The 27,451-nt window shown below is 31.0% G+C and overlaps 1 protein-coding gene across 2 annotated transcripts in view; it reads left to right on the top strand.

Annotated features, from left to right (window-relative positions):
- The window catches only part of LOC142322317 (ras-related and estrogen-regulated growth inhibitor-like), an 86,560-nt gene that overhangs the window by 49,926 nt on the left and 9,183 nt on the right, over window positions 1–27,451 (top strand). Inside the window, exon 5 of one of the 2 annotated variants that reach the window (XM_075361259.1) lies at window positions 8,100–8,308. In XM_075361259.1, the coding sequence (XP_075217374.1) occupies window positions 8,100–8,308 (209 nt within the window). Of the gene's footprint in view, window positions 1–8,099; window positions 12,109–27,451 lie in introns of those variants that run through there. The other variant, XM_075361258.1, reaches the window with a different exon arrangement.

The following is a 27,451-nucleotide window of genomic DNA, read 5'->3' as shown; positions in this document are numbered from 1 at the left end:
ATAATATCAGCACATTTGGCACAAAGCTGGTTCAAACGTTTTTAATCTGGAGATTTTGAAGTCAGTTACGCACCTTTCTCTAGTCGGTCGGTGATTAAAAAAGAGATGAAAAATTATGCACAAAAGACCGGCACAGTCATGACATCAGTAATGAACTACAAGAACATCATGATCGATCATTAAACAGTTTTAAATCATTTGAGGAAGGATTGACCGATGAAATATTTAATGGATCGAATTTTCATCTGCGAATCTTTGCTAAAACAGAACGAAATCCATTCGATCAAGCAATTTATTCTAACTCAACTGTTAACAAATTGAATGTTTATTCCAAACGATCAAGATAAAGCGACCAGAATTGATCAATAGGAAAGATGTCGTCTTCCATCTCCATCAACGCCAGTTTACAGTATTTTACTTATTCATTCAAAAAAAAAGCCTAACCACCGTAGTGGAAGACATCCGCTTTGTGACGCTCCCGGTTGCCACAGAACGCTCTCCTTTTCTAGCCCTGATAGGCTTTACCAGAGGTCGTCTTTTAGACCCTCTAAACTTGATAATACAACACATTCATTAGGTTGGCCCCTGTCATGATGCTACCGATGCAAATGCCTCGTCAGACATCTCCATCGGTGTCTTTACACAACCTACTATCGCCTTCGTTTGGCCTCTTCCAATCTCAACTACCTACCATAATTTACAACCCTCAACTATGAAATTAGCCGATTCGCGGAAGCGCGATCCTCGCGTCTTCCTCTAACACCGAACGTTTCACACAAAAACTCTTCCTATATTTAGCTTCAATTAGACTATTGGACTAACTCGATTCTTGAGTCTTTATACACCAAAAATACTACAGTCATACCAACAAAACAAGTGTTAATCAAAATAACGGCGATTTTGTTCTACAATTCAGTTTAATCAAGTCTCTTGATTTACTTAAAAATCAAGAAACAGATTAACAAATTTAATAAGCCTCTAATGAAAACATATCTTATCTCTTTCTACTCTGGTCCGCTTTCAGGAGCGAGGTCAATGCCTACATCCTCCCGCACCGCAGCTCCATTGCAGAGATCTCCACACATCCATTCTCATCCTAACAGCGAGTAAAACAGTTAACTTTATTTGACGTCCCAGCCAAACTAAGCCTTCACACTCTTTGGAGAAAGAATGTTTAGTGACCCTTAGAAAAGTAAGAGAGCTTGGTTGGGAAGTTTTGATGTATCCTGAACCTTACACCGTCCGACTAACATTCTTTCGGTCTATAGAGCTCTCTTAACGGTGTAAAGTTGTTTAGTTTAATAAACTTATTTTGAAATATAAAAGCTTGTTTTACTTTTGAATTAGAATACAAATAACTTTCTCCCTAACCCATTATATAAAATTTTTAAATAAATAAAACAAGTTTGTTTACTGGTTTTGTTTAAAACATGTACATTTTAATAGAGATAGACAAGTGTTCTTTCCTTCTTCATCAAGATAAAACAAAAAATCTGATGTGGACATTACATGACTTCCTTGTACGCCTGTTAAATTACATATACGTATTTTTTGCTGCACTTCATTTAAACTTATTACATTTGAAAGGGAGGTACGATCTTCCAGTTCTTTAATAAAGTGGACAGTTACACAATTGCATTATGGTGGGCATCACATTGCATCAATTTTTTTGTGGTGTCCGTGTCAGCATATTATGTTAGTTAATTTTCTTTCACGTCGCTCAAGTAGTTATGTGGTTTAATGGTTTAAGTGAGAACGTGAAGAATCCGTAACCATGCACTCATCGGTTCGAATCCGACTTCTAAAATAATAAAAATTTTTTTTATGCATCTATTTTTTTAAACTTTTTTTTAAATTTAAATATATTGATTTATTAACAATTATTAACCTCTATAATTATTTTTGAAATAAAATGAAAAGTACATAAAATTTTATTTCGCTAATAACTTCTGATTTTTTTTCATACTTTTATTATTATTGAATTATTATTTACTGTAAAACTTTTTTTACAATCAGAGGTTAATAATTATTAATAGATCAATATATTTAAATTAAAAAAAAAAAAAAAAAATGTATTTGAAGTCGGATTCGAACCAAGGTGTCTTCTCCTTGTAAGATCCAAATAATTCATTAATTAAAATTTTATTTCGCTATAACTTTGCAACCAATGAAAATACGTACCACTTATGAAAAAAGCTCTCATTGAGTGCTAATTACTGCAGTTAAGAGCAAGTCAAAAATCCAAATTTGTTGGATTTTGGGTTTTTTGGACACTTTTGGTCCAGTCGATTCCAATCAAAAGGGGAGGTGCACAACTAGATGTTACAACATTCCTAAATCCAAAATTTCAACATTCTACGACTAATCGTTTTTGAGTTATGCGAGATACATACATACGTACAGACGTCACGCCGAAGCTAGTCAAAATGAATATTTCCGTTGAAATCTGAAAGCCGAAATTTTTCGCGATCACAATATTTCCTTTACTTCGTACAAGGAAGTAAAAATAAAATTATCTAAAACTAAAAACCATGTTAACTTCTTTCTTTTTCCTTTTTAGCCTCCGGTAATTATCGTTCAGATAATACTTCAGAGGATGATCTGTATTGAGTGTAAATGAAGTGTAATCTTGTACAGTCTCAGTTCAACCATTCCTGAGATGTGTGGTTAATTGAAACCCAACCACCAAAAAACAGCGGTATTCACGATCTAGTATTCAAATCAGTGTAAAAATAACTGATGACTTTACTAGAACTTGAACGCTGGAACTCTCGACTTCCAAATCAGCTGATTTGAGAAGAAAAAATTATGTTTACTAAATGTACAATGATATTTTATTGCAAACTTACTAATAAATAATCCGAGGGAACTGTTCAAAAATTAATTTTAATCTTTAGTCTTCTTTTGCTAACAAATAGTTTTTCTGAAAAAAATATTTAATTTTTAATGTCTATCATTTTATTGACTCCAATGTATCTGTTAAGTGTTAAATTTAGAATCGATTTTACATTAAAAAATTTATTCGCATAATACTTATTTTTAAATAATAAAGAATCGATATCGTGAAGAAATCTGTTTAACTTAATTGAGCTTGAATCTTTAAAGGGAATACGCTAGTTATCGTAGGTTTATGTGTAACATATAATGTAACGTGTTAACAGCAAAGTACATCTAGAAAAGGACAGGTATTCTTGTAAAACAGCAATCAATTTGATTGTTATCCTCAATTATGCCGGATTAAATAAAGAACAGGACTAAGAGCTGTTTTTCATCGTTAATTAGTAAAGAATCTCTGATTTACAACCGTACCCATTAAGAATAAGGATTTAAAATATAGCCTATTGCAACTTATATTAGTACGATTATAATTTTAAAAGATAACCAATCTTTTGTGGTTGATGTATCTTCATGTACGTACATAAAACGTATTTAAAAATAAATCGATGAAAAAATAAAAGCGAATTCAAAAGATACTCTTAAATCGTTCTTGTAAGTGACTTTACATACGTAGTAGAACAATAGACAGTAAGGATACGTATGTTGTAAAATAACAAATCCTGTGCCTGATATCACAATATCGCATTAGAATTTGAATCAGTTTTGAACTCAATTTCTTTTTGTTCTATTTTTCTTCCTTCTTTTTAATTCTCCCACCCGCCAAGTAAACAAGAACAATACTAACTTCTCTAGACTTTATTGTTTACTTTATTCGAACCGAAGATTTAAAATTATAATTGTATTCTGAAAGATTTTTATTGATAACAAAACTCTTTGTTATTGTACCGAATTATGTTACAAACAGTACAAACATACTAGTAATTTGTTTTGCTAATATTTATTTTATTCTTAAAAAGGTTTTTCTTTTTTATTCGATAACTGAATAGATGCTTGAGAAATACAAAGGTCGCATACAATATTAATAATAAGATACATTTCAAGAACTTATTAAATTTTTTATTAGAAAAGAAGAAACAGTGTGACTTCATTTAAATATAAAGATAAACAAATCGTTTATAAAAACCACATTTATAACACCACAATAAATAGCAGTTAAAAATTATCTCCTAAAATTTGTTTCACGTACTTGTACAACTAAAAATATAATATTTTGCGTAGAACATCGTTTAACCGTAAGTTATGAACATTAGATATGGAATAGCAAATTTAGCTCTCCAGTTGTTAATTTTCTCTCATGATTTTACTTTATTCACTCATAAAACAGCTAACGTTTTTGACGTCTCAGTCTACGTCTTCTTTACACTTTTGGGGGGACAAATTTTTTTTGGTTGAATTACGTAGAAACTTACAAATGTAATATTATAATGAAATTTTGTGGCGAATAAAAAATTCAATGCCTGATCAGGATTCGAACCCGGGACCTCTGGATAAAAGGTCGAGACATACTAATCTGTCATGGAAATCGGCATTTGATTTTAATAAACAAAAGGAAGATTAACGACGTATCAAAACACAAACTATAATTCATTTCTTTATTATTCTTGACAAAAAAAAACAATTTTGCCAGTAAATTAGTAATTCGGAATGAAACTGCCCTAATCTTTTAACGCCAATGTACGAGGTCTGTAAATAAGTAATGAGACTAGTTAAGAAAAACTTTTTATTTACAATCCAATTATACATAGACTCTATCACCTTCGAAATAGTTCCCTTGGGAAGCCGCGCAACGCTTCAAACGGTTTTCCCACTCTTCATAACAGTATTGGAGCTCAGAAACCGGAATATCCTTCAGATAGTTGGTTAATTTTTTTTTGTTTTCTACTGTTCCAAAATGGTATTTTTTGAGATGTTATTTTAAAGTCGGGAATAGGAAAAGGTCGCGGGGACTCAAGTCAGGTGAATAAGGTGGTTGAGAAACTACAGGAATGTTTTTCTTTGCCAAAAACTCAGTAATGGAGAGTGCAGTGTGACAAGGTGCATTGTCATGATGCAGCATCCAGTTGTCTTTGATGCTGGTCTCAGGCAGGCAACTACTCTTTTCCGCAGTCTTTCAACAATTTCTCTGTAAACATATTGATTTACAGTCTGTCCTGTAGGCGAAAAATTCTTATGGGCAATGTCATTACTATCCAAGAAACAAATTCGCATGGTTTTGATTTGCTTTTTTGGGACGTGGTGAGTTTGAAGTCCTTGCGCTGACTCTTTTTTCTGGTCGTACTCAAATATCTAAGATTCATCACCAGTAATAACATTTTTTAGAAAATCTGGATCAGTTACCAGTCGTCCTAGAAGATCGCGGCACACTTCCACTCTGTTGTTTTTCTGTTCAACAGTGAGGTTTTTTGGGACCAATTTTGCACAAACTTTTTCATGTCCAATTCATTTATCATAATTTGATGGACTGTGGTACGGTTCAAATTCAATTGTTCTGCTTTCATTCTGACAGTTAATCGCCGGTCGTACCGTATCAAGTCTGATTTGCTCAACATTGTCGTCACCTTTTGACTTTAACGGTCTTCCAGAGCGTGGAACGTCCGCAACTGATTCCTGGCCGTCTGAAAATGCTTTAAACCACCTAAAAACTTGGGCTCATGACAGAGCCTCATCTCGATACGCCTTTTTCAATTTTGAAAAAAAATTCAATAGTATTCTCAACGGGTCTAACAGAAAACTCGATTGCACAACGTCGCTCATAATCAGTACCACTCATTTTTGTAACGCACAACAAAAACTCGTTTCACGAAAAGTTTGTTTACGTCTCACGTGGCAACAATAGACTAAAAATATGAATACCTAATATAAATCAGATTTTCATATAACCATATTTACTAGTAAACTTTACAGAGTGTTGCCACTTTGGCTGCCAAAGAAAAACTAGTTTCATTACTTTATTTACAGACCTCGTATTTACTACATTTCACATCCTTTATTATTTCTTTTATGTATTCTAATGTTAGTCTTTTATTAATTATATTACCGTTTATGTGTCGTTAAATAAATAATGTTAAATATATGTAATAGACAATATATATACAATAATAGATAATAAACTATGTTTAAGCGTTCCATATAATAAGCAAACTATAGACAAATTTGTTACAAAACTCTTACCGGCTCGATTTCATTTATTAAACAATGAATAATCATTTATTAATAATGAATAAGTATAAATGTAAATATTGTATTGTCTATAATTGTTATATTGCCTATAACATATATTTAACATTTAAAACATATTTTTATTAATTTAGAATTTTCTTTAAAAATATACAACATATTTTGATAATAGAAATGTCTTATCTTTTTTGATATCAGTATCGTTTTGTTAAAAACTGTTTTATTTATATTACAGGAATGATATCTGTGAGACTCTTACCGTACGGTTTACAATTTCATTGTAATTTTTTTTGGATATCACTGCGTTTTGTTAATTATTCTTTTATTTTTTATGAATTACTGATTGCGTCCATTATAAAGTTTTTGTACGCTAAAGTTTTTTAGTACTATCAAGTACTGCTACCTAGCGGGGAGATTCGTAAATCCACCTTTTTCAGGAAAAAGTGACATATTCAAGTTCCGCGGTTCATCAAATGGAAGAAAAAAACGTTATCTAATAAAATTCGAGTTATTTTTTGAAAGAATTCTTTATTAAAAATTTAATTGAACTCAAATATAATATTTTTTTTGCTTATTTTTTTAATTTGTTTTCCCATTTTCATTTCACTTTTAGGTTGTTAGGTCTTGTTTAGAATTGTGAACATAATTCGTTGACTTCGCCGGCGTCCAGTTCTGCGGACTGGACGCCTTTTCTCATCTAGAAAAGGAAAAATGAAGTGATGTTAGTTTTGTAAGTTTATAAATTAAATTATCGAACGTACGCAATATTTTCTTCTGCTTTAGTTCATTGGAGCGACTTAAAGAAAGTCTTGCAATAAAGCTAGGAGAAAGGAGAATAGTTTTAATAATACGTTTCCAATATTATTTAATAAATCTAAAAATAAATTTAAAGCGAATAACGTACGGCGAAGTTCTAATTTTTTCCTCTTGATTTTTATCTATTTTTTAATCTTTTTTCTCTCTTTTTTATTAATTTTTATGAAATCAAAACTAACGATTGTTCAGATATAACTCAATTTCGAATTTCTTTACTTCTCACGATGAAAACACATTAAAAGATGGCAGACAGTTACTTTTACGACTTCCCAATTTTGACTTATCTTCGTAAATATTTGATAAATCCTAAGCTATTTATAGCTATGATAAGAAAATGCACAAATTTAACCGAAGTCGTTCCAAAAAGGTCTTTGATTCAGGTTTTCCTTTAACCCTTTATTTTTGTACACGCGGGGACGACAGTGAAACTAAATAATTAGCGTATTTTTATTTTTTTTGAACTCAGATCAAGGGTACATTAGTTTTATTTTATGTTCCCAATATGTCATACGGTTGTGATGAAGTTATAAAAGAATCAGTTGCTTTCTCTGAGAGTAATAACATTCACTTTAAAGTGAGTCCTTGTGGTGAACTGAATGAAGGTATTATTTTTAGCACTGAATATCATCTGTATTTCGGTAAGATTCGCATTCTGATATGCGATTGCATATTTGCTCGCTGATAAAGACTGTGAAGAATCTCAACTCTAGTTATTTTAGCTACGAAAAAGAAATTAAAAAATTTAATGTCGTTTTAAAGATTTTTTACCACCGCAAGCTTTTTTTTAAAAAAAAAAATCATGTTATGGATTATTTAATTTAAAATGACAATATTTCTTCTAGAGTGACGTTTGATTCATGTCATGCTGCTTAAACCGATGCGGTTGTACTAGTATTATACATAATTATGAATTGTATACATAACATGAATTTTTCGTTAGAAAATTAGTATGTAAGAAACAATTAAATAATTTTCTCAAAAAAACCACGCTAAACGCTTCGTTTTAATAAAATACCTTTTTTGTTGCATTCAATTCTGTTTATCTCCTTTTTCATAGTCTTAATCTTTTTCTTGGTAAATATTTGCAATGAAATGTTTTATTTATCTAAAGTTAGACATTTGATATGTAATAAACTAATTTCTACTTCGCACGTACGTGACGTACTACAAAGTACAAATTATTTTATTTTGGTTATTTTCTTTTACAGGGAAGTTTGTGTCGACGCTGGCCAAGAATTATCCTTACGACACGGATGCCAGTTTTACGAAGTTAGTGCTGCTGAAAGTTTTGCCGGAGTATCTTTGGCTTTTCAGTCGTTATTAAGAGAAGCGAGGTCATTGCAATTACTTAGTTGTCTACCAGTACGAAGAAAATTGGGTGTTAATTCGGTATCAAGAGTGCTTGGAAATTTATTTGGTAATAATAAAAGATCTAGAAAGAAACGACCATCGTTAAGTATTTAAATAATGTTAATAATTAATCTAGAAAAGGAAAAATGAAGTGATGTTAGTTTTGTAAGTTTATAAATTAAATTATCGAACAAACGCAATATTTTCTGCTTTAGTTCATTGGAGCGACTTAGAGGAAGTCTTGCAATAAATCTAGGAGGAAAGAGAATAGTTTTAATAATACGTTTCCACTATTATTTAATAAATCTAAAAATAAATTTAAAGCGAATAACGTACGAGCAAAAGAAAGTATTATAATAATTCTTTGATTTATTCTGCTATGTGTAAATGATCCATCAAACAAAAATCCAGAGAGGAAACATGGCTTGAGGCTGGTAAATCTATAAATCTTCGTGATTAATAGTATTCATGAGTACAATGTACCCATCACCACGAGCGGGAGCTTTTGAATCGCTTAATTGAACATAGGGATATACTGTATAACCGAATACAGAATTATGCAATTAGAGTTATCTTCATTTTTAAAGATGTATAGAAATATATTTATTATGTTGAAATTTCAGCCGATTTAAGGTGTATTCGAAGCTGAAATTTTCGATTAAATGTACTGTGGTATACCATTATCCTATCATTCCATGATTGTTATAGTAAAACATGCAAATATCTGCTGTGAAAATTAAACCAGGTACCTATTGAAAAATGAGTATTATTTTGTTGATTTGAAAATGTGTAGAGAGCTACTCTATTTTCAAGAATCCTTCATTAAGATCGTTTTGATGTGATTTTTATACGAGAAGTACTAATTTACTTAAAATAAACAATGTTTAAAAAAGGAAGAAAAAATTTCATTTATCAAAATTCTTTGAATAAAATTTTGTTGAATAACTAATTAACATGTCAGTCGTTAAGACACTGTCAAGTATAGTCAGTTGCTTAATAGTATTTAAGATTAAAATATTAAATATTAATTTAAGATTTAACATATTTTTTAACCAAAAGAAAGTATTTAAACACAAGTTAATAAATAAATGTAATTTTTTGGCCTCATAGGAATATTTTCATTATAAATTTGGAACTTAGCCAGAGAAAAATGATCTATTCCTCTTTTGAACCGAGCATCATATTTAACTCTTTTTCTGTAAAATAATGAAAGTTTATAACTGAACTTGATCCAAACTGTAAACTGGTTTTTTGTTAAACATATCCAATCTATTCTTCGTAACAGAAAAAAAAAAAAAAAAACAATTAAAATGCATCTCACAAAATAAAATTTTGTTTTTGAAGTTTTGAAAAACGAATCGCAATATCTACGAACAAGAACAAACAAATTTTATTCTATGTAATAGAAATAGAATGTTTGAGGATATTAAAAAATAGATATAACAGAAAATATATAATTAAATTGAAGCCATAAAAGGACCATCTGGACTAAAGCCTAGATGATTATAATTTAAAAAATTATCTGCTGTTAGTTCATATTCTCTTTTTGTCGGCTGTTTGAATAAAAAAAAAATAGGTGTATATGTTTCTTAGTTTCATAAACTGTTGTAAAAGAAGGCAGAACTTATCTTTTATTAACTCAAAAAAATTTTCTACTGGTTTTTTCTTTGCACGCCTTCATAATACAATTTTTAAGTTATTTTAACTATGTAGGAAGAAATTTCTTAATTTTAACTTTTTTTAAAGATTTTATACTAACCGAAAATTCTTTTAATGAAAGTAGTTGTGTTATAAATTATTTTAATTTAAATTGACAATATTCTTTGAGAAAATAAATATAATCAAACTAACGAAATGTACATTTTTTCTCATAAAAGAAAAGAAAATTCTTTTGTAAAATATAAACAAAAAAAAATTAAAATGCATCTTATAAAATTAAATTTTGTTTTTGAAGTTTTGAAAAATGAATCGCAATATCTACGCACAAGAACAAACATATTTTATTCTATGTAATGGAAATAGAATGTACGAGTATAATAAAAACATAGAGATATAACAGAAAAGATGTAATTAAACTGAAGTCATAAAACAACCATCTGGACTAAACTCTAGATGGTTATTAATTAAAAAAAAAAATCTACTGTTAGTTCATATTCTCTTTTTGTCAACTGTTTAGATAAAACAAAATTAGCTTCGAAACGTTTCTTAGCTTCTTAAAGTTACTTATTTCCTATTAACTCAAAATATGTTCTGTTTTTTTTCTTTGCACGCTTTCATCATACAATTTTTAAGTTATTTTAACTATGTAGAAAGAAATTTCTTAATTTTAAATTTTATTTTTAAGATTTTATACTAACCGCAAATTTTTTAATGAAAGTACTTGTGTTATAAATTATTTTAATTTAAATTGCCAATATTCTTTGAGAAAATAAATATAATCAAAACTAACGAAATGTACATTTTTTCTCAAAAAATAAATTCTTTTGTAAAGTATAAACATTACTAATATTATGACAAGAATGAAAAACACAGTGTCTCGATTTTAAAGCAATAAAATGTGGATGTATAATTGGAAAACAAACGAATATATGTTGAAAATTTTGAAAGCCAAGGCCCTTTGTAAAGAGATGGAAACATAATTTTTTTAAGATTAATTTAGTAAAGATAAAAGAATGTCGTAAACAGCAATTGAAATTTAAAGAACCAACACTGCAAGTTAATGAAACCGCGCGTCATTGTGTTTAATAACGTCCTTTCTAAAAAGGTTGTTAAACCTCTAATATGCATTCGAATAATATAATCCATTTACGTTATTTTTTTCCCTTTAATATCTTGTTTTTATCAAACTTAATACTGTTGTACATAGAAGTAAAAATCGTTACGTGTTATTTTTAGAATTTTCATGTTGTGGTTTAATATCTTTATTATTTCTGTCCTGTTTCTATTAAATAATTTGCAAAGGTATCTAAGTAGTATATAACGCTTGTGTCTTCTGTATCTATGAATGAATGTGTGTGCAGTCTCTTCGATATAGTGTTTAATCTATTTACTGGAGTATAATCTATGTACTCTTAGGTTGATTTGTCGATCGGATTAATTTACTATATTATCTAGTGATTTTGCCCCGTAATAAATATAACACTCTTTCCTGAAAATATTTTTCAATTTTGCACGATTGCTGATCGATGTATGTTACCGGTACGTATGTTTTGTTATGGTATATATTCATAATTTTGTTCAGTTTTTTAAAGTAGCATTTTATCTATAAGTACGATCGGGTAATCATTAACAAGAGGATGTTATTAAAACCAGTGCCGCCGGTAACCTCTAAGTCGAAGAACTGAATTAGCATGGAAAAGATCTTATTGATCCACGTAATTTAAAAACTCGTTAATTTTAAATACTTTTAAAAATATCGCATTCCGTTATTCTTATGTATGAAATACAGTAAACCGTTGGTGGGCTGTATTTGCTAATGTTCGCGGTTTGTCGTGGAACAGAATTTGAAGGGAAAACCTATAAAGGAAGCGAATAATTGCAAATATGAAAAATTATTGTATAGGTGGGATTAAGTACAGTAATTACATTGAGATTAATGATTTAAAGGACGAATATTATAACGAACAAACCGGTCAAGGACTAATGACCAAAAAAAGAAAAAACAGATCAAAAACTACTTAGCCTACGTAATGGAAAGAAGTGTTCCGTGAAAAAAATTAGGACCGATCTTTTCTAAGAACTATTAATTCGAAGTATTCTGTTTATAATTTAAGTGTTTTGCTTATGATAAAGTTTCTTTAGTTTTGTAATTATTTTCTATAGATTTAATAGTAGTATTGTAAATAATTTTATTATATTAAAATATGATTTTAAAACAGATACTATTTTTTCATTTACAAACGAATCAATTATTTATTTATAATAAACGCTTCCTTAGTTTCACAATCTCTTTATAATTTTCTTTCCAAGTGATATGTTTGTTTTTCTTCATTCATATCGATACATGCGAACGTATACATCCTACATATGAGAATCGATTTCATTTAATAATGTAATCCAATGTTATGACATTTATTGCATTATAAAATTATTTCATATGATATTAAAGCCCTATACTGCATTAATGTTTCAATTTGTAAAATGAAATTGTGAAACTCTTGTTTATGTATTTAATTTGTAATAAATATACACGCAACCGTTGCAAATTGTATTAAATACACATTCAGATAATACTTTAATATTTATATGTGTATAAATATAATATTTTTAAAACATATTAATATTTCTTATTCCGTTTTTATATCGTGAAATAATAACAATAATCAGCAATAAATAAATAAATAAAAAATATATATATATTTTATTTATTTTCAAGAAAAATTTGTTATCACGCACACATACAATTTTTTCGTTTAGAAAGTACAGAGTATCTTTCATAAATTGTGTTTAAAATTCGAAATTTTGTTTTTTAAACTACAAGAATTAGTGCTTACCAAAATATTGGGTACTGCAGGATAATTGCAGATCTGCTAAAGTATTAGGTGTTCTGGGATAGTAATGGACCCAGTTTTTGCAGTTTAAAGATGTAATTAGAATAGTTAAACTTGGACGGTATATTAATCGTGAACTCTGGACATCCAGCTTCGGTTAATGGTACACTGCTTTGCAATTTATTAGTGTTTATCTAAATAAAACTACTGCCGAACTATCATCATTTTCGTTATCCCCTCCCAGCATGATAAATAATAAAAAAAACATTAATAGTCTTGTGCTAATCTCTATATTGTAATACATTTTATAATGCACTATAACAATCAGTGTTTATTGATTATTACCAACTTATAATCCACACTCCATCGTTTTCATTAATACGACTGTACGTAAGTACACAATAACAGCTAGATGCATTAATACACACACACACACACACACACACACACACACACACACACACACACACACACACACACACACACACACACACACACACACACACACACACACACACACACACACACACACACACACACACACACACACACACACACACACACATACATTATATATATATATATATATATGAGTATATAAAAGAAAAGGCAAGTTGCATTTTTGCATGTTTTTTCATAAAAAGAGATATTTTGATAAACGTTGTTGGTAGTACTGCTTATACTTTCGTTTCCTTGTTGTAATAATAGTTTACACGATTAAAAACGGATTGTTCCATTTTCTCAGCCGCAAAATGTCATATAAATTGGAAGCAGACTGTCATATAGAGTTCACGCATTGACACGTTCTCTACGTGCACATAAATGTAAAAGTGTAACCCTACTGAAATCCATCATCAGTTTGGTGATGTGTACTGTGAAATAGCATTTTCATGCCAAGCGACATAAGATGGCTGGAGCTGTGCGAAATGAGTGAACGGATATCAGGACAATTACCGGGAAGAAAGGTCGATTGGAATGCCACCCACTTCAACGACGGATGGTGACGTTGAATGCGTTCACGATATGTTGTTTGCAAATAGGCGAATCACAGTGGGCAAAATTACGGTTGAATTGGGCTTTCTTATTAAAGTGTGATCCGCATGAACATCTCTGAGCGTTTGAATTGTTGAAAAATTTATACTTGTTTACTGACGATGAACGTAAAGGGATAGTTTTTAAACAGCTCTCTAATTTTTTGGTAGTTATGAGAAGAAAGCCGATAAATTTTTGACAAAATTGTGACACCGCAGGTCCATCATTTTTCTTTTGAAACGAAACTGACTTCATTTAAGAGGAAATATCCTGATTCTCCACGTCCGAAAAAGTATCCAACGTTTTCATCTATCGGAAAAGTAATGTCCGCCATTTTCTTCGAGATAAAGGGGCTGTACGTGCTGAAATCATGTCGAGGGGCTCTAAGATTAATGTAGAATCATATTGTAAAACCTTGAAGAGATAAAAAAAAGCAATAAGATTTGACTAGGCGGAAAACTCACAAAAGATATTGTACTTCTGTAAGAAAATGCAGTAACTCATTCAACACGGGAGACGAAGAACCTTCAGTAAAAATTCAAGCGGGAGGGAACATTTTTTTCCCGTTTAGCCTCCGGAAATTATCGTCAGGTATTACTTCAGAGGATGAATGAGGATGCTATGTATGAGTATAAGTGAAGTGTAGTAGTCTTTTACAGTCTCAGATCGACCATTTCTGAGATGTGTGGTTAATTGAAACCCAACCACCAAAGAACACCGGTATTCACGATATAGTATTCAAATCCGTGTAAAAGTAACTGCCTTTACTAGGATTTGAACGTTGGAACTCTCGACTTCGAAATTAGTTGATTTACAAAGACGTGTTCACCACTAGAATAACCCGTGGGTTGGAAGGGAACCTTTGTATGGTGTGATTCCCACGGATTCGGTTTCATAAAGTAGCCCCTGTGTAATGTTGATTAGTATTTCCTATGAAGTCCAAAACCTGATGAGGGGATGATTGTGGCATATGGGACAGGAATTTTTCAACGAAAGTTTTTCATAACTCTAATGACGCTGCAACAAATGTACTTGACGATTTTGTAAAAAAATAAGTATTTTTTATATTTTCATGTAAATAAATAAAAAAAAAATTAATAAAATTCCATATTTTGTTTTATGTTGGTGAAACTTATTTTTTGACTGCCACACGAATGTTACATTTAATGTATAATTTTTAATATCGTTTTCATTAAATAATATTTATTAAAGGACACTCTATAATCCTATTTCAATCTACAAAATACTTCGTAAGGATTGTTAATCTTTAATTTATGTCAGTCTTTTATATGCGTTATCACGATAAACTGATGGATCATTTCATAATTAATAATGCCTAGCATTTTTTGAAGTAGTATTTAGTTACTTCGTATAAAAAATAATTTTGGATTAAGTATTAGACATGGAAGAAACTATTTAAGAATTTCGATGATTTGTTTGGCTGAAAAGGGAAGGAATAATCAACACCTCCATACTGTAACTTTGATTACAGCCAGTTGATGATTTTCTTCTTAATAACAGTGTATAACTATGTGCACATGGGCTTCCATAAAATAAGTAATTTTTTTATATTGTGGCAAAATTTAGTTTTAAACAAATTCGTTCCTCTTAGATAAATTGTTTCACGAATTATAATTAGAAAGTCTCATTTGTTAAATCTGATACTGCCAAAAATCTGCGAATAAAAAATATTCTATTAAAATTTCCCTACTTTTTTTTATCTGTGATTAGGTTATGTTACAAGTTTTTTTTCGAGATTATTCAGCCTAATTACAGTTCAAATAAAAAGTATACTTCAGCAGTTTAACTAACCCAATCTCCAACCAATTTTCTGCATCACTGCCGTTAACTTAATTTCAAAGATCAAATTCTACTGATATATGGGCTTTCAAATTCAATAACAAGTAAATAAAGTGGATATAAATCAGGGTCTTGAAACAGGTTTTATCTGTCGTATGTAATTTATTTAATTTAAAAAAAATACATTTCTTTAAAATTTTTTTTGTTTGCAGCTACGACTACTTAAGTTTGAATTATATCTGTTACGGTGAAAGACCGAATTAGAGAATGTCAATATTATCCGGTGAATATCGACACATACCAAATACGTCTATGAAAGACCGAAATATTTGCTTATATTATTATACATTCGGACCTTCGCCGGTATATGTCGACAAATAAATGTAAACTTTGGTGGGGATCGAAACGATAACTAGAAATTAAAAAAAAAAAATCACCCAAAACCAATCTCTGAAGTAAACAGATTATGAGAAACCCTTGTAAAAAAGGAAGTTTAAATTTAAACAAATATAACCTACGCTCGCTAACCTCCTCTAATTAAGGTTAAATATACAAATTATGTATGTTATTCTCCAACAATGGAGGTGATTGAACAAATTTACCGCATTCAACATGCACTGATGGTAAATGAGGAATAAATATATATTTTTTTAAAAACTGAACAAAGGGAACCGACTGACCATTTATATCGTTACCGTTCATCTGTGCATTTAAAGTATTCTGTTTGTTCTGACTGGCCCTTTTAATTTATAAAATGCTGAAAATATGATTAAATGTTTTTAAATAAATGCGGTAAATTTCATTAATCGCCTGCAATTTTGGAGAATAACATATATAATTGGTATATTTACGGTAAATTAGACGAGGTTAGCGAGCAAAGCGAGCGTAGGTTATGTTTTTGGTTTAAAATTAAACCAAAAACTTTTTTACGAGGGTTTCTCGTAATCTATATACCTTTGAGATTTGTTATCGGGTGAAATTTTTTAAATTTCTAGTTATCGTTTCGATCTTCACCATGTTATCTGTGTTTGTCGACATATATCGGCGAAGGTCCTAATAAGCAAATATTTCGAACTTTCACCGACGTATATGGTATATGTGTCGACGTTCACTGGAGAGTATCGACATTTGCCAGATATCGGTCTTTCACAGTAACATATTCACCTCGTGTTTGAGAGAGTTACGAGTAATTTATTAAAATTTCTTCTAATCGGTATGTTTGTACTACAGCAGCAATAGTTGCCCTACAAATTGACAAAAAAAATTTGAAAGATTGTTTTAAATAGATCCAAGGTTACATAAAAAGAAAAACTTAAAAAAGTCAACATTGAACATTTTAACACATACTTCTCTCCAAAAAAAATCGGATTCAACCAATAAATTTTAAGGCTTTTAAACGCTCAGGTTCAGAATTATACAACAATATAAACAAATGGGAACCATTTATAATATGGATCTAATCAATGAAGCTTTAGTAAAGTTAAAAACTGAGATTGAGTACACACCAATCTCATACAAATTTCGTCAAAACCCTTTAAAATAAAACTGGTGGCTGCTCCGCGGTGTTATTATTACAAATTAACGTTAAACATTAAAAAAAAAAATCGGCAAATAACCTATTCCATTAACAATACATCTCACCATCGTGTTTTCCTCTTTCCTTTTCTACCACAGGCAAAATGGATGCTCAAAAAATATTTCCAGTCCGATCAGACGTTTTACTGTAACGTATCGGGATTATTTATTTTTTATTCTGCTCGGAGTGGCCCGCAGACATGTTATCAAGCATCGAGGGACCTTAAAATGATTTTCCTGAGAGTAATAATTTTAGTTATTTCCTCAATTAAGGAATAAATAAGGATTTTTTTAGGACTTCTCAAAGAAAATTCAAGTTCGGGGTCCGATGACGCTTGATGACATATCTGTTAGCCATTCCGAGTAGAATAACAAACAAAATCAATTCGATCCGTCCAGTAGAATGCCCACACGGACTGATGTAGGCTTTCAGCCTTATGTTTTGAATATATATTTATACTTTTTTTTAAAAACACAATAATATTGTCCGTAACGAAGTATCTCTGATATTAATTTTGATCATGATGTGTAAAATTGCACATTTTAAAAAAAAGAAGAAAAGTTATTAAGAGTAATGTTTCAAAAAATAACTAGAGTGGCTTTGTTGAATTTTCCTTAACTTTTCTTTAAGCCAGTTCTTTCTTTTTAATATGGGAGATTTTAACGTTAAAAAAGAGAACTGAATCGTGATTTATTAGTGCTTATCGTTACATTTTTAGCAAAAAAAAAACAGTTAACTTTGTACAATCAACTTACTAAGTAGGCTTACAGGCAATGCTGCATCATTTATTGACGTTTTGAGAAATTTAAATAACGTTAAGTATTTGTTCAACACTTGTAATATTTATTTCAACACTCGTAGATTTGAAATCGACCATCGGTTGCAAAATTTTATACCGTAATGATTATACGGTTATAAATATACCGTTCTAAAGCATAAAGCAAGAAAAAATAAACGAGTTATTAATTACTTAGTCGTGTAAATATAAGTGCGGTTTATACGTATAAGTTTAATTAAAAAAAAAGGTACAATTATAAAACATCCGATCGATGTTATTAATCGATGTATTAGTATTCTGAAATTAACGATAATAGTAAAACATACTTTACAGGTGTTTGCTATTTTCCATTATAATATTAATATTATTACAAATATAAAAATACCATTATTCAGATCGGAAATTAAGTCTTGTAATCAGCAATCAGCGACTGACCGGTCGGATCGATAATGATTGGCAGGCGCCATAGATATTTGTAGACTACCAGTTTTAAACCGCTATAACTTGCTGTTGATTTACCAATTTGAATGTTCTGTGTGTATTTTTATGTGCAAGTGTGTACGTGTACTTCAAAACACGATTTAAAAAAACACGGTTAACATATTACTTTAACAAATCGGATTATATATTACGTAATAATATCATTAAGGATTAATTTTCATAAACGCTCGAGTAATTTAAGTTCAATTTATGAACACATATGACCGACCATTAAATCAATTAAACTACTATTGAATTAAGTAGCGTAGCAAAGCGTTAATGCCCAATCAATATTTCATAAGTCTATATGAATGATTTGAAAAGATCTCGTTAACCGAATCAATATAAAACAAACGAACACCATTTAGTAACAGAATTAAATAAAACAATATTAATGAAGAAACATCTTTTAATAAAAAACTTTGTTTAAACGGCAATAAAAGTTATAAATAAAAAAAACCATGGCCAAATCATTTAGAGACAGTCATTTTGAAATAATGAACGAAGATATTTCCTAATGTCATTTTCTTTAAATAATTTTTCTAGAAGTCGGAAATACTGAAGACACTAGACAAATAAAAAATTCTTCCGAAACACAAGATTACAGACCTATCGTTATAATTACTTTGTTTACTTTACCCTGCTCAAACACATACCCAGTCATCATGAACCTCAAAGTAGATAACCCTACCTGACAATATACGAGGTTTGTTAAAAAAATAACCGAACTTTTTTAAATACGCGCCAACGGAGATATTTAGTGACGTTCGGTTAGCAGTATTCTGTTCCGCATAACCTCCTATGTAACCACATGTTCCTAGATTGTTGATATATCTCGTTTAGTTTTCATTTTTTAAATTTTTTTATTATGGGCGAAAAAACGCCTGGGCGTTATCATCGCCCGGTAGTTATTAGTAAAAGGGTATAATAACTCCGAAATAATAAACTATACAAGGTGTAAACGTAATGGTAATCAAATAATAAAAATTTACTAAAACAAGCCAAGAAGGCAAAATAAAACTCAAAACTAATACCACAGACAAAGTTGATAAAATATAAAAGCTAAAATAATAGATTAAAGAGAGTATATAAAACTTACCTAACTTCGATGGGTTGTGCAAAAATCCCCTCCCCGGATAGTAAAATTAAATACATAGAATCAAAAAATCAAATTGAAAATAAAGGTTAAAATTATTAAAAAAAATAACCGACCTTTTTTTAAATACGCGCCAACGGAGATATTTAGTGACGTTCGGTTAGCAGTATTCTGTTCCGCATAACCTCCTATGTAACCTTCTCCTTACAGAAAAACACTTATGAGCATATTAAATATCCTTTGCAGTAGCCCGGTACTATGCAAAAAGAGAAACACCCGTTCCAAAATCACGCTATCGTTGCACAAGATATCACAGATATTTCTGGGTATATTAAACAGACGACGCAACGCCGCATAACATATGCAGTCCACGAGAATGTGGTGCACAGTCATGTAGCAGTTGCATCGTGTGCACAGGGGTGGGTCTTCTCCTGACATTAGGTATTCGTGTGTGACCCTCGTATGTCCCAACCGTAACCGGCAGAGGACCACTTCCTCACGACGAGAGTTTCTGCAAGAGGAGCCCCATGGCAACACTGAATCCGTCGGAGTTTATTATCGACGGTAGTCGTCCAGTCACTTTGCCACCTTGCTCGCAGTGATTGTTTTATATGTTTAGTTTTCATGCTATTGTTATTTGAATGCAACGTGTTTAGGTGCTAGTAGCGATTTTTGTAATGTGCGTTCGTTGGGAGTAAAGATACAACGTAAAATTTTGCGTGAAACTGGGGAAAACTTTCACAGAAACTTTTCAAGTTTTGAAACAAGCTTATGGAGATGATGCTACGGGTCGTACGCAATGCTGCGAATGGTTCTCAAACTCCACCAACAAGGACTTCGATTTTAACTGATGACACACACGCTCAGAAAATCAACGATCTGGTACGTGAAAATCGTCGATTGACTATCAGAGAACTTGAAGAAAAGGTTAACATCTTTATTCGATCATGCCCGACATTTTGACTGAAAAATTGATCGTGCATCGAGTTGCAGCAAAGTTTGTTCCTCGTTTGATAATCGAACTGCAGAAAGAACATCGAGTGGACAATTACCTGCAACTCGTTGGACAAGCCGATGACGATGAAAATTCATGCAAAGGATCGTAACATATGGTTACAGAGGAGGTTATGTGGAACATAATACTGCCAACCGAACATCACTAAATATCTCCTTTGGCGCGTAATTACAAAAGTTCGGTTATTTTTTGAACAGACCTCGTTTTACCATAGATAAAGAAACGTCAACGTTCCAACTTGCAGCATTATAACGAACCGCACTTCTAACTTCCCCCGCTAAAATTTTTTCGACTTTAATTGAGCGTAATTTAATAAAAAAATCTTCATTTAATTTCCATGCACTTCAGATACACTACTATAGCATATTTAGATTTCGATGAAACTGATCTAGTAATTTTGGAGATTTTTGAGCCACAAAAGTTTATGTATAAGCCATATATATAAATATAAGGAAACTCCGATTTAAGTGAATGGTATTTTCGTACTTCTCATAGGGCATTCCTCTACCATACATAAATTATTTCCTAATCGTTCTATAATTATTTAGTATAAGATCATCAGGATTTAGTTAGATCTTTTAAAGCAAATCAATAAGGCTTGATTTTGTTGAAAAAATTAATTTTATTTTCCTAAGAGAATGAGATTTTGAATGTATCAAGACACCCAGAAATTTCAGACAACTGGAAACAGAAATAATATCGTTATTAAGAATATTATTTACGAGATTAGGTAAATGACGCAACGGTTATACTTTTATTTAAAATTGCGTTTACAATTAATTTAGTGAATAACTTTTTAACGGAGATTTTTATTTGTTCTTTATACCATTTAAAATATCTTCTAAACACTGAGAAATGGTTGTCATTGGACAGTATTTTCTAAACAGTTGGCGAATGTTTGTTGAAGTATTACGTTTTTTAAGAATTCATGACGTTCCGTTATTACATCCGACGAAATTTGATCTGACTATACTGTGTTCAGCATAACAGCTAGCTATTGTTGGTAGTAGTGAGATTTTGCTGCAGCGTGTGCGATTTTGTTAGTACAGTAATGTACCGGGTAACCCACCGGGTTTAACCGCAGGATCTGGCCTGAAGAAGGTAAAAAAATAAATACAAAATAAAAAACCCACCGGGTTGATCTAATGGTGAACGCGTCTTCGCAAATCAGCTGATTTCGAAGTCGAGAGTTCGACGTTCAAATCCTCAGAAATCACATCTGAGAAATGATCGACCTGAGACTGTACAAGCCTACACTTCACTTACACTCATACATATCATCCTCTGAAGCCATACCTGACGGTGATTCCCGGAGACTAAAAAGGAAAAAAAAAGTAATGTACCGGGTGACTCAATTTGTTAGTTCTCACCAGTATTTTTTTATAAAAACGGGGGTTTCAAAAAGGATGCAATCCCTTTATTTGACGACATGAATTTATTACAAAAATTTTAATATTAATAAAATATTTATACAAAAATATTCAAATTGCCGGTACCTTTAATTAACTTTATAAAATGATTTCCTGTAATTCTGATGCTGGTTCGTACACATTTCATAACATTTGCAGCCGCTTTTTGTTTTCTCAGTAATGCTTGAAATCTCACTTTCATTGTTAGCCTTCAATTCGTCAAGTGTACGAGGATTATTTTTAAAAACTAAAATTTTCCCCTAAAGGAAAAAGTCCGCGGTGTAAGATCTGGGGATCTTAGACGCCACAACCCTTTTGATTACAAACGATGGCCAAAAAATTCCCGTAACATATCCAGCGTCTCATTAGCAATATGACGTGTTGCGTTATCCTGCTGGAACCGGCATTCTCCTACATGTAAATCTAACACGGCAATAAACTGTTCGATTAAGTTACGATAAACCATACCGTCTACAGATTTCTAAAAAAATAAAAGCCGTATTACACGACGCCGGGAGATCGCACACCAAACATCAATTTTATGTGCGTGTAACGGTCGTTCGTGAAACGCGTGAGGATTTTCAGCGCTCCAAATTCGGCAGTTTTGGCCGTTAATGTACCCATCTGAGAGAAACCGTGTCTCGTCGCTGAAATAAACAAGACCCAAAATTTCAATACCGTTGTCATCAACAAGAGAACGAAACCGACGACAATACTGTAAACGTTTTCCGTGGTCTATTTTTTTCAGTTCTTGAACGATATCGATGCGATAGGCATTACAATTTTTTAGTAGCCCTGAAATCTGTAGCTAGTGGAAGCCCAACCTGTGCAGATAACTTTCGGAGCGATTTTCTGGGTGAGCGAATCAAACGTTCTTTCACATCCTCCACAACTTCTACTGTTAACAATGTCGGTCGACCTATGCTTTTCCGATCGTGTACACTCCCAGTCTGACGGATATTAATTAACGCGGTACTGTCGACTTATTAGGAAATGAAGAATTGGGAAATTTTATCCGAAACTCGACTTTTACCTGTTCGTAAGATTTATAAGCGCAATAATTCTCATTAATAAACACACGTTCGTCTTTGGAAAACGACATAGTTAACACAATATGGACGAATTTCTACTGGTATAGCACTAGTGGACATAAAAAGGACATTTCAACTGTTATAAGCTGCTAACCTTCAGTACAGTATAGCCAACTGACACGGAGGGAGAAATAAAATTTACCTATGCGGGACTTAATCTCGGGGTTGCATCCTTTTTGAAAAACCCATTAGATCATCGTCTATCGTGTTTTTCTCAACAGCGATGTAACTTTAAATATCGCTGCTACGTAATTAATTCGTAAAACTCGATTCAGTCGGCGCAAAATGATAAAATCAAACATAAATCACATCAAAAATCGAACATAAAACATCAAAACGTAAAATTTGTACGCATATCTTTCGAGACAGTCTATTACAACGCCACGCTGTTTGTTTACAACAGAATATTTATTTAAGTGAATCGAATATGCAACTAAGTTGTAATAGTAAGTAAAATATTTTAACAAGGTATTACTTTTTTCATTCTTGTTACGAAAATTAATGAAAACTATGGGTTACATTCTTCAAAACATTATGCGGTCTGAAATAAAATTTATATCACTTTTGCTCACAGATCTACAAATAGAAATTAATCAAAAATTTATAATTTACCACGATTATTTAAATGAGATCCACCTTACCAGCACGTTGATAAAAACTCAAGATTTTTTGGCTTACTTGAAAGCCATCATCAGTAAATAAAATTATTGCATTCAAGTCAAAAATTTAAAAGATCACAGTTAAAATGTGAAACAGTCATGACTATTGCTGATGGCTTTCAAGTAAGCCGAAAGATCTTGAGTTCATATCGATGTGCTGGTAAGGTGGATTTCATTAATTGTTAATATTATTTATTTAACATATCAGCAGTATGTTCGAAAAATTAATACTTTCTGTATTATTTAAAGTCCTTTAAAAATGAAATATTCGTAAAATAAAGAAGCGTAAAATGAACGCTTTTTTAGATATAAAATACGAAAACCATTCACATTAAGATAAATAACTAGTATTTGTAAGGATTCTTTATTTATTTTAGATTCGAACGGTAAATAATAATGGATTGTAATTACATACAAGTCGTAATTTTATTTATAAAAAGACCGAAAGTTATTATAATTTTATTGAATTTACAGGGCAATAAATAATATAAATTCCAATAATACTAAAAAGAGGATATTTTATTTACTTTGTTACAAAGGGTACTGTATACATTAAAGCAATAAATAAAGGCCTACCCGTGTACGTTAATATTCTATTCCTTTCATATCAAAGAATTAATTGCAATTTCGTTCCGTCGGCTATCGTATTCCAGGATAGGTTATATCATATTTCAGATCAGACCAGAACAAACCAATTATTACAAGTTAACTATTATATCCGGTTGAAAACAATTACTATTACTGTTATTTCTTTTTTTTGTAGTTGTTTTTATAGCATCTATATTTGCTTCAAAGAAATGCTGATCACCGGTGCACGTTTAGACAGTTATTCATTCAGCTACTGGTTTTTGTGAAATGTTATCGGTTACTATGTGATATTACTATACGTATAACGTATACAATGATAGAGTCGTTTAATTAAATGTCTTTATTGAATCGATTTTGGTTTACGTTTCATTAATTTTACTGCCAATACCGCTTTGTCGATTCGGTTTCTTTTATTTATCTCTGTGCACGTAATCTTGTAGTATAAACAAATTTTACTCATTATAATAATTACATATTACAATGTTAAAAAATGTTTAAATGTTTAACATTACTATAAATGTTTCAAATTTACTAACAACATTATCATAAAGTTATATAAAAAATCATCAGATTTCTAAATTAGCATATTCGTAAATAAAAGATACTGATTTTTTTTTAGGGGCAGTTGCTGATTTTAACCTCTTATTATTTTTTTTAACTTAGATAAAATAAACTAAAAAAAAAAATCCCTTCGGCTCGCCGGAAAGCGGAGGTAGATTTTACCGATGCTAAGTACGGGATAAAAAAGATTTCCACCTTAAAGTTAAGAAAAACTTCAAATCTATTCAAAACGGCAATGGTTGAACATGAAAAAAATTTCACATGATTAGCATACGACAAATCCCATCTTACAATTCCAGCAAAATTTTGGTCATACCTTGCCGTAAGGGTTGGTCATATCAAAAATTGTTTCAGATAAAAGTTTTAGGTAATGTTTAGAGGACTAACGACCACTTTAAACCGATTCGATACTGTGCCTATTAAGGGAGGTATGAGTTTTTTCTTCAAAACCCCATTTTTCCATCCCTTGTGCCAATGGTTGGTGATAACAAAAACCTTTACTTAGATAGGGTTTAGGTCTTTATCCAAAGAATAGTAGGAACTTTAAACGAATTCGATATTTTACTTAATAAGAAAGTTATAGCAATATTTTGTTTTTTTCGAAAAAGCTCCCCCATTGCCACCCCCATGGTTCGATTTTACCCATTAACGAACTCGAACGAGATTTTGGGTTGTTATATTTTACGTATCAATTTGAAAGTGAATAGCGCAAAATTATGGCAGTTATCGTGCCCACAAGAAAGTGAAAAAAAAAAAAAAATGTATATATATATATATATATATATATGTATATATATATATATATATATATATATATATATACAAATAAAAATGTAAATGTTCGTTTGTTCAAAATCTTGAATCTCCGAAAGTTCTTCTCAGATTGATTTGAAATTTTGACACAACGTTGCATTCGAATACGCGCGTGTTTTTATATACCTTGCGACAGGTAAATTTTTTTTTTTTTAAAACAGCGCTATTTGTTGTAAAAGCAACACACACTATACTAAATATTTTACGATTGCATTTCAATGTTTCCGATATGTGTGTCCGCTATAAGCTAAAAACTACTGGACCGATTTAAACGCGGAGAAAAAGGGGAAAGGAAAAAATCGGAAAACGTAAAGGGAAGAAGGTAAAAAGGGAAGACGGGAGAAATGAACAAAAGAAAAAAGGGGAAAGCGGGGGAAAGGAAATGGAAAGGGGAAAGAAGTAAAAAGAAAAGGGAAAGACAAATGGGAAAGCAAATGAAAATGGGAAATGGAGAAAAATAAAGGGGAAAGTGAATATGGCAAGATGAAAATGGGGAGAGGAAAATGGGAAAAGTAAAAGTGGACCGGAAAAGGGGGAGGGGAAAGGGTAAAAGGGAAAGGTTAGAACTTGTGAAGTTCTGTAATATTCATCTTGTTATCTTGTTAATGTTTTATCAGACTTTCAATTGTGTTCATTACCAATACAATAGGTAGCTTTCTTATGAAATCTACCCAAATGTTTTCTGCAAAAAGCTGTTTGAATTTCTATTTTTTTTTATATTCTTATTTCTCACAATTTTTTTTTTAAAGCTGATATGTTTTCAATTGAAAAACTAATTGTTTTTGCTAGATGGCAATGGGGGTATTCTTTTTAAGTTATGAAAAATATTACACAAAGTCTATTTTTTTTTTCTTTAATTTTCATTCAATGCATCGAAAATGGGTAAATAATAATAAAAAAAACCTCAAAAAATGAATTTTTATCATGCATCTAGAGTACATCAAATAAATTTCCATTAAGTATATGACAGAAAATTTCAATTTTTTATATCCTTTCCCAATGCTTTAAAATCTTTAAGCTATTGTATATGTGTTCGCTGTTACTTGCTTTAGCAGGAAAAGCTAACTAACGAATCTTTAAACAATTATGTATGTATGTTAGCGGCATAATGATAAACATTGCAAACAATTTGTCATAAATCACAAGTTATTCCCAAAAATAAAATGGTCATATTTAAGGTTAATGAGCTCAGATGACCGGTTAACTAGCGAAAGGGATGATTGAAGTAATTTCTTGTGGCGTTCTTCACTGAGCACGGCAAACTGACCAAAATACTAGTGATATCTAGCCCTATAAATGAAATTGTCATTCTTTTTATCCAACACAGGAACTGGATGTACTGCGAATTTCATTATTATTCTAATCAGAGAAACTTTAGACTGGTACCTCTTGTATTTAGGTGCTTTATACATACAAATTTCCATGGTGGAGTGTTAGTGTCTCTGTCTTTCATCCAGTACATTCTACGTTTGAATCCCAGTCAGGCTTGCCATTTTTCACAATGCTAAAAAAATAAAAAGGGAGTTGAGTCACTGAAATTGGAGTTAGACTTGTTGTTACTAAGGAGAGAATAAATGATCACAGCCATAAGAAAAACTACAACAGGTAAAGAAACAGAATAACAAATATTTTCATAGAGAAAAAATGCGTTAAATATTGTCAATTCAACATGTTAGATAATCTAGCATTCATCTCAAAACTATAGATAATTAAAAAATGTCAAGTATTACCGCATTATAAAAAATAAAACAAAAAAAGAAGTGCAATTAAGTAATTTAATAACGACAAGATTTTTACGGTCAAAGGTAAGGGTGTAAAATTT

The sequence above is a fragment of the Lycorma delicatula genome, chromosome 3 (assembly GCF_047948215.1).
Source record: "Lycorma delicatula isolate Av1 chromosome 3, ASM4794821v1, whole genome shotgun sequence".
NCBI classification, from domain to species: domain Eukaryota; kingdom Metazoa; phylum Arthropoda; class Insecta; order Hemiptera; family Fulgoridae; genus Lycorma; species Lycorma delicatula.
This window is presented reverse-complemented; position numbering and strand designations above follow the sequence as displayed.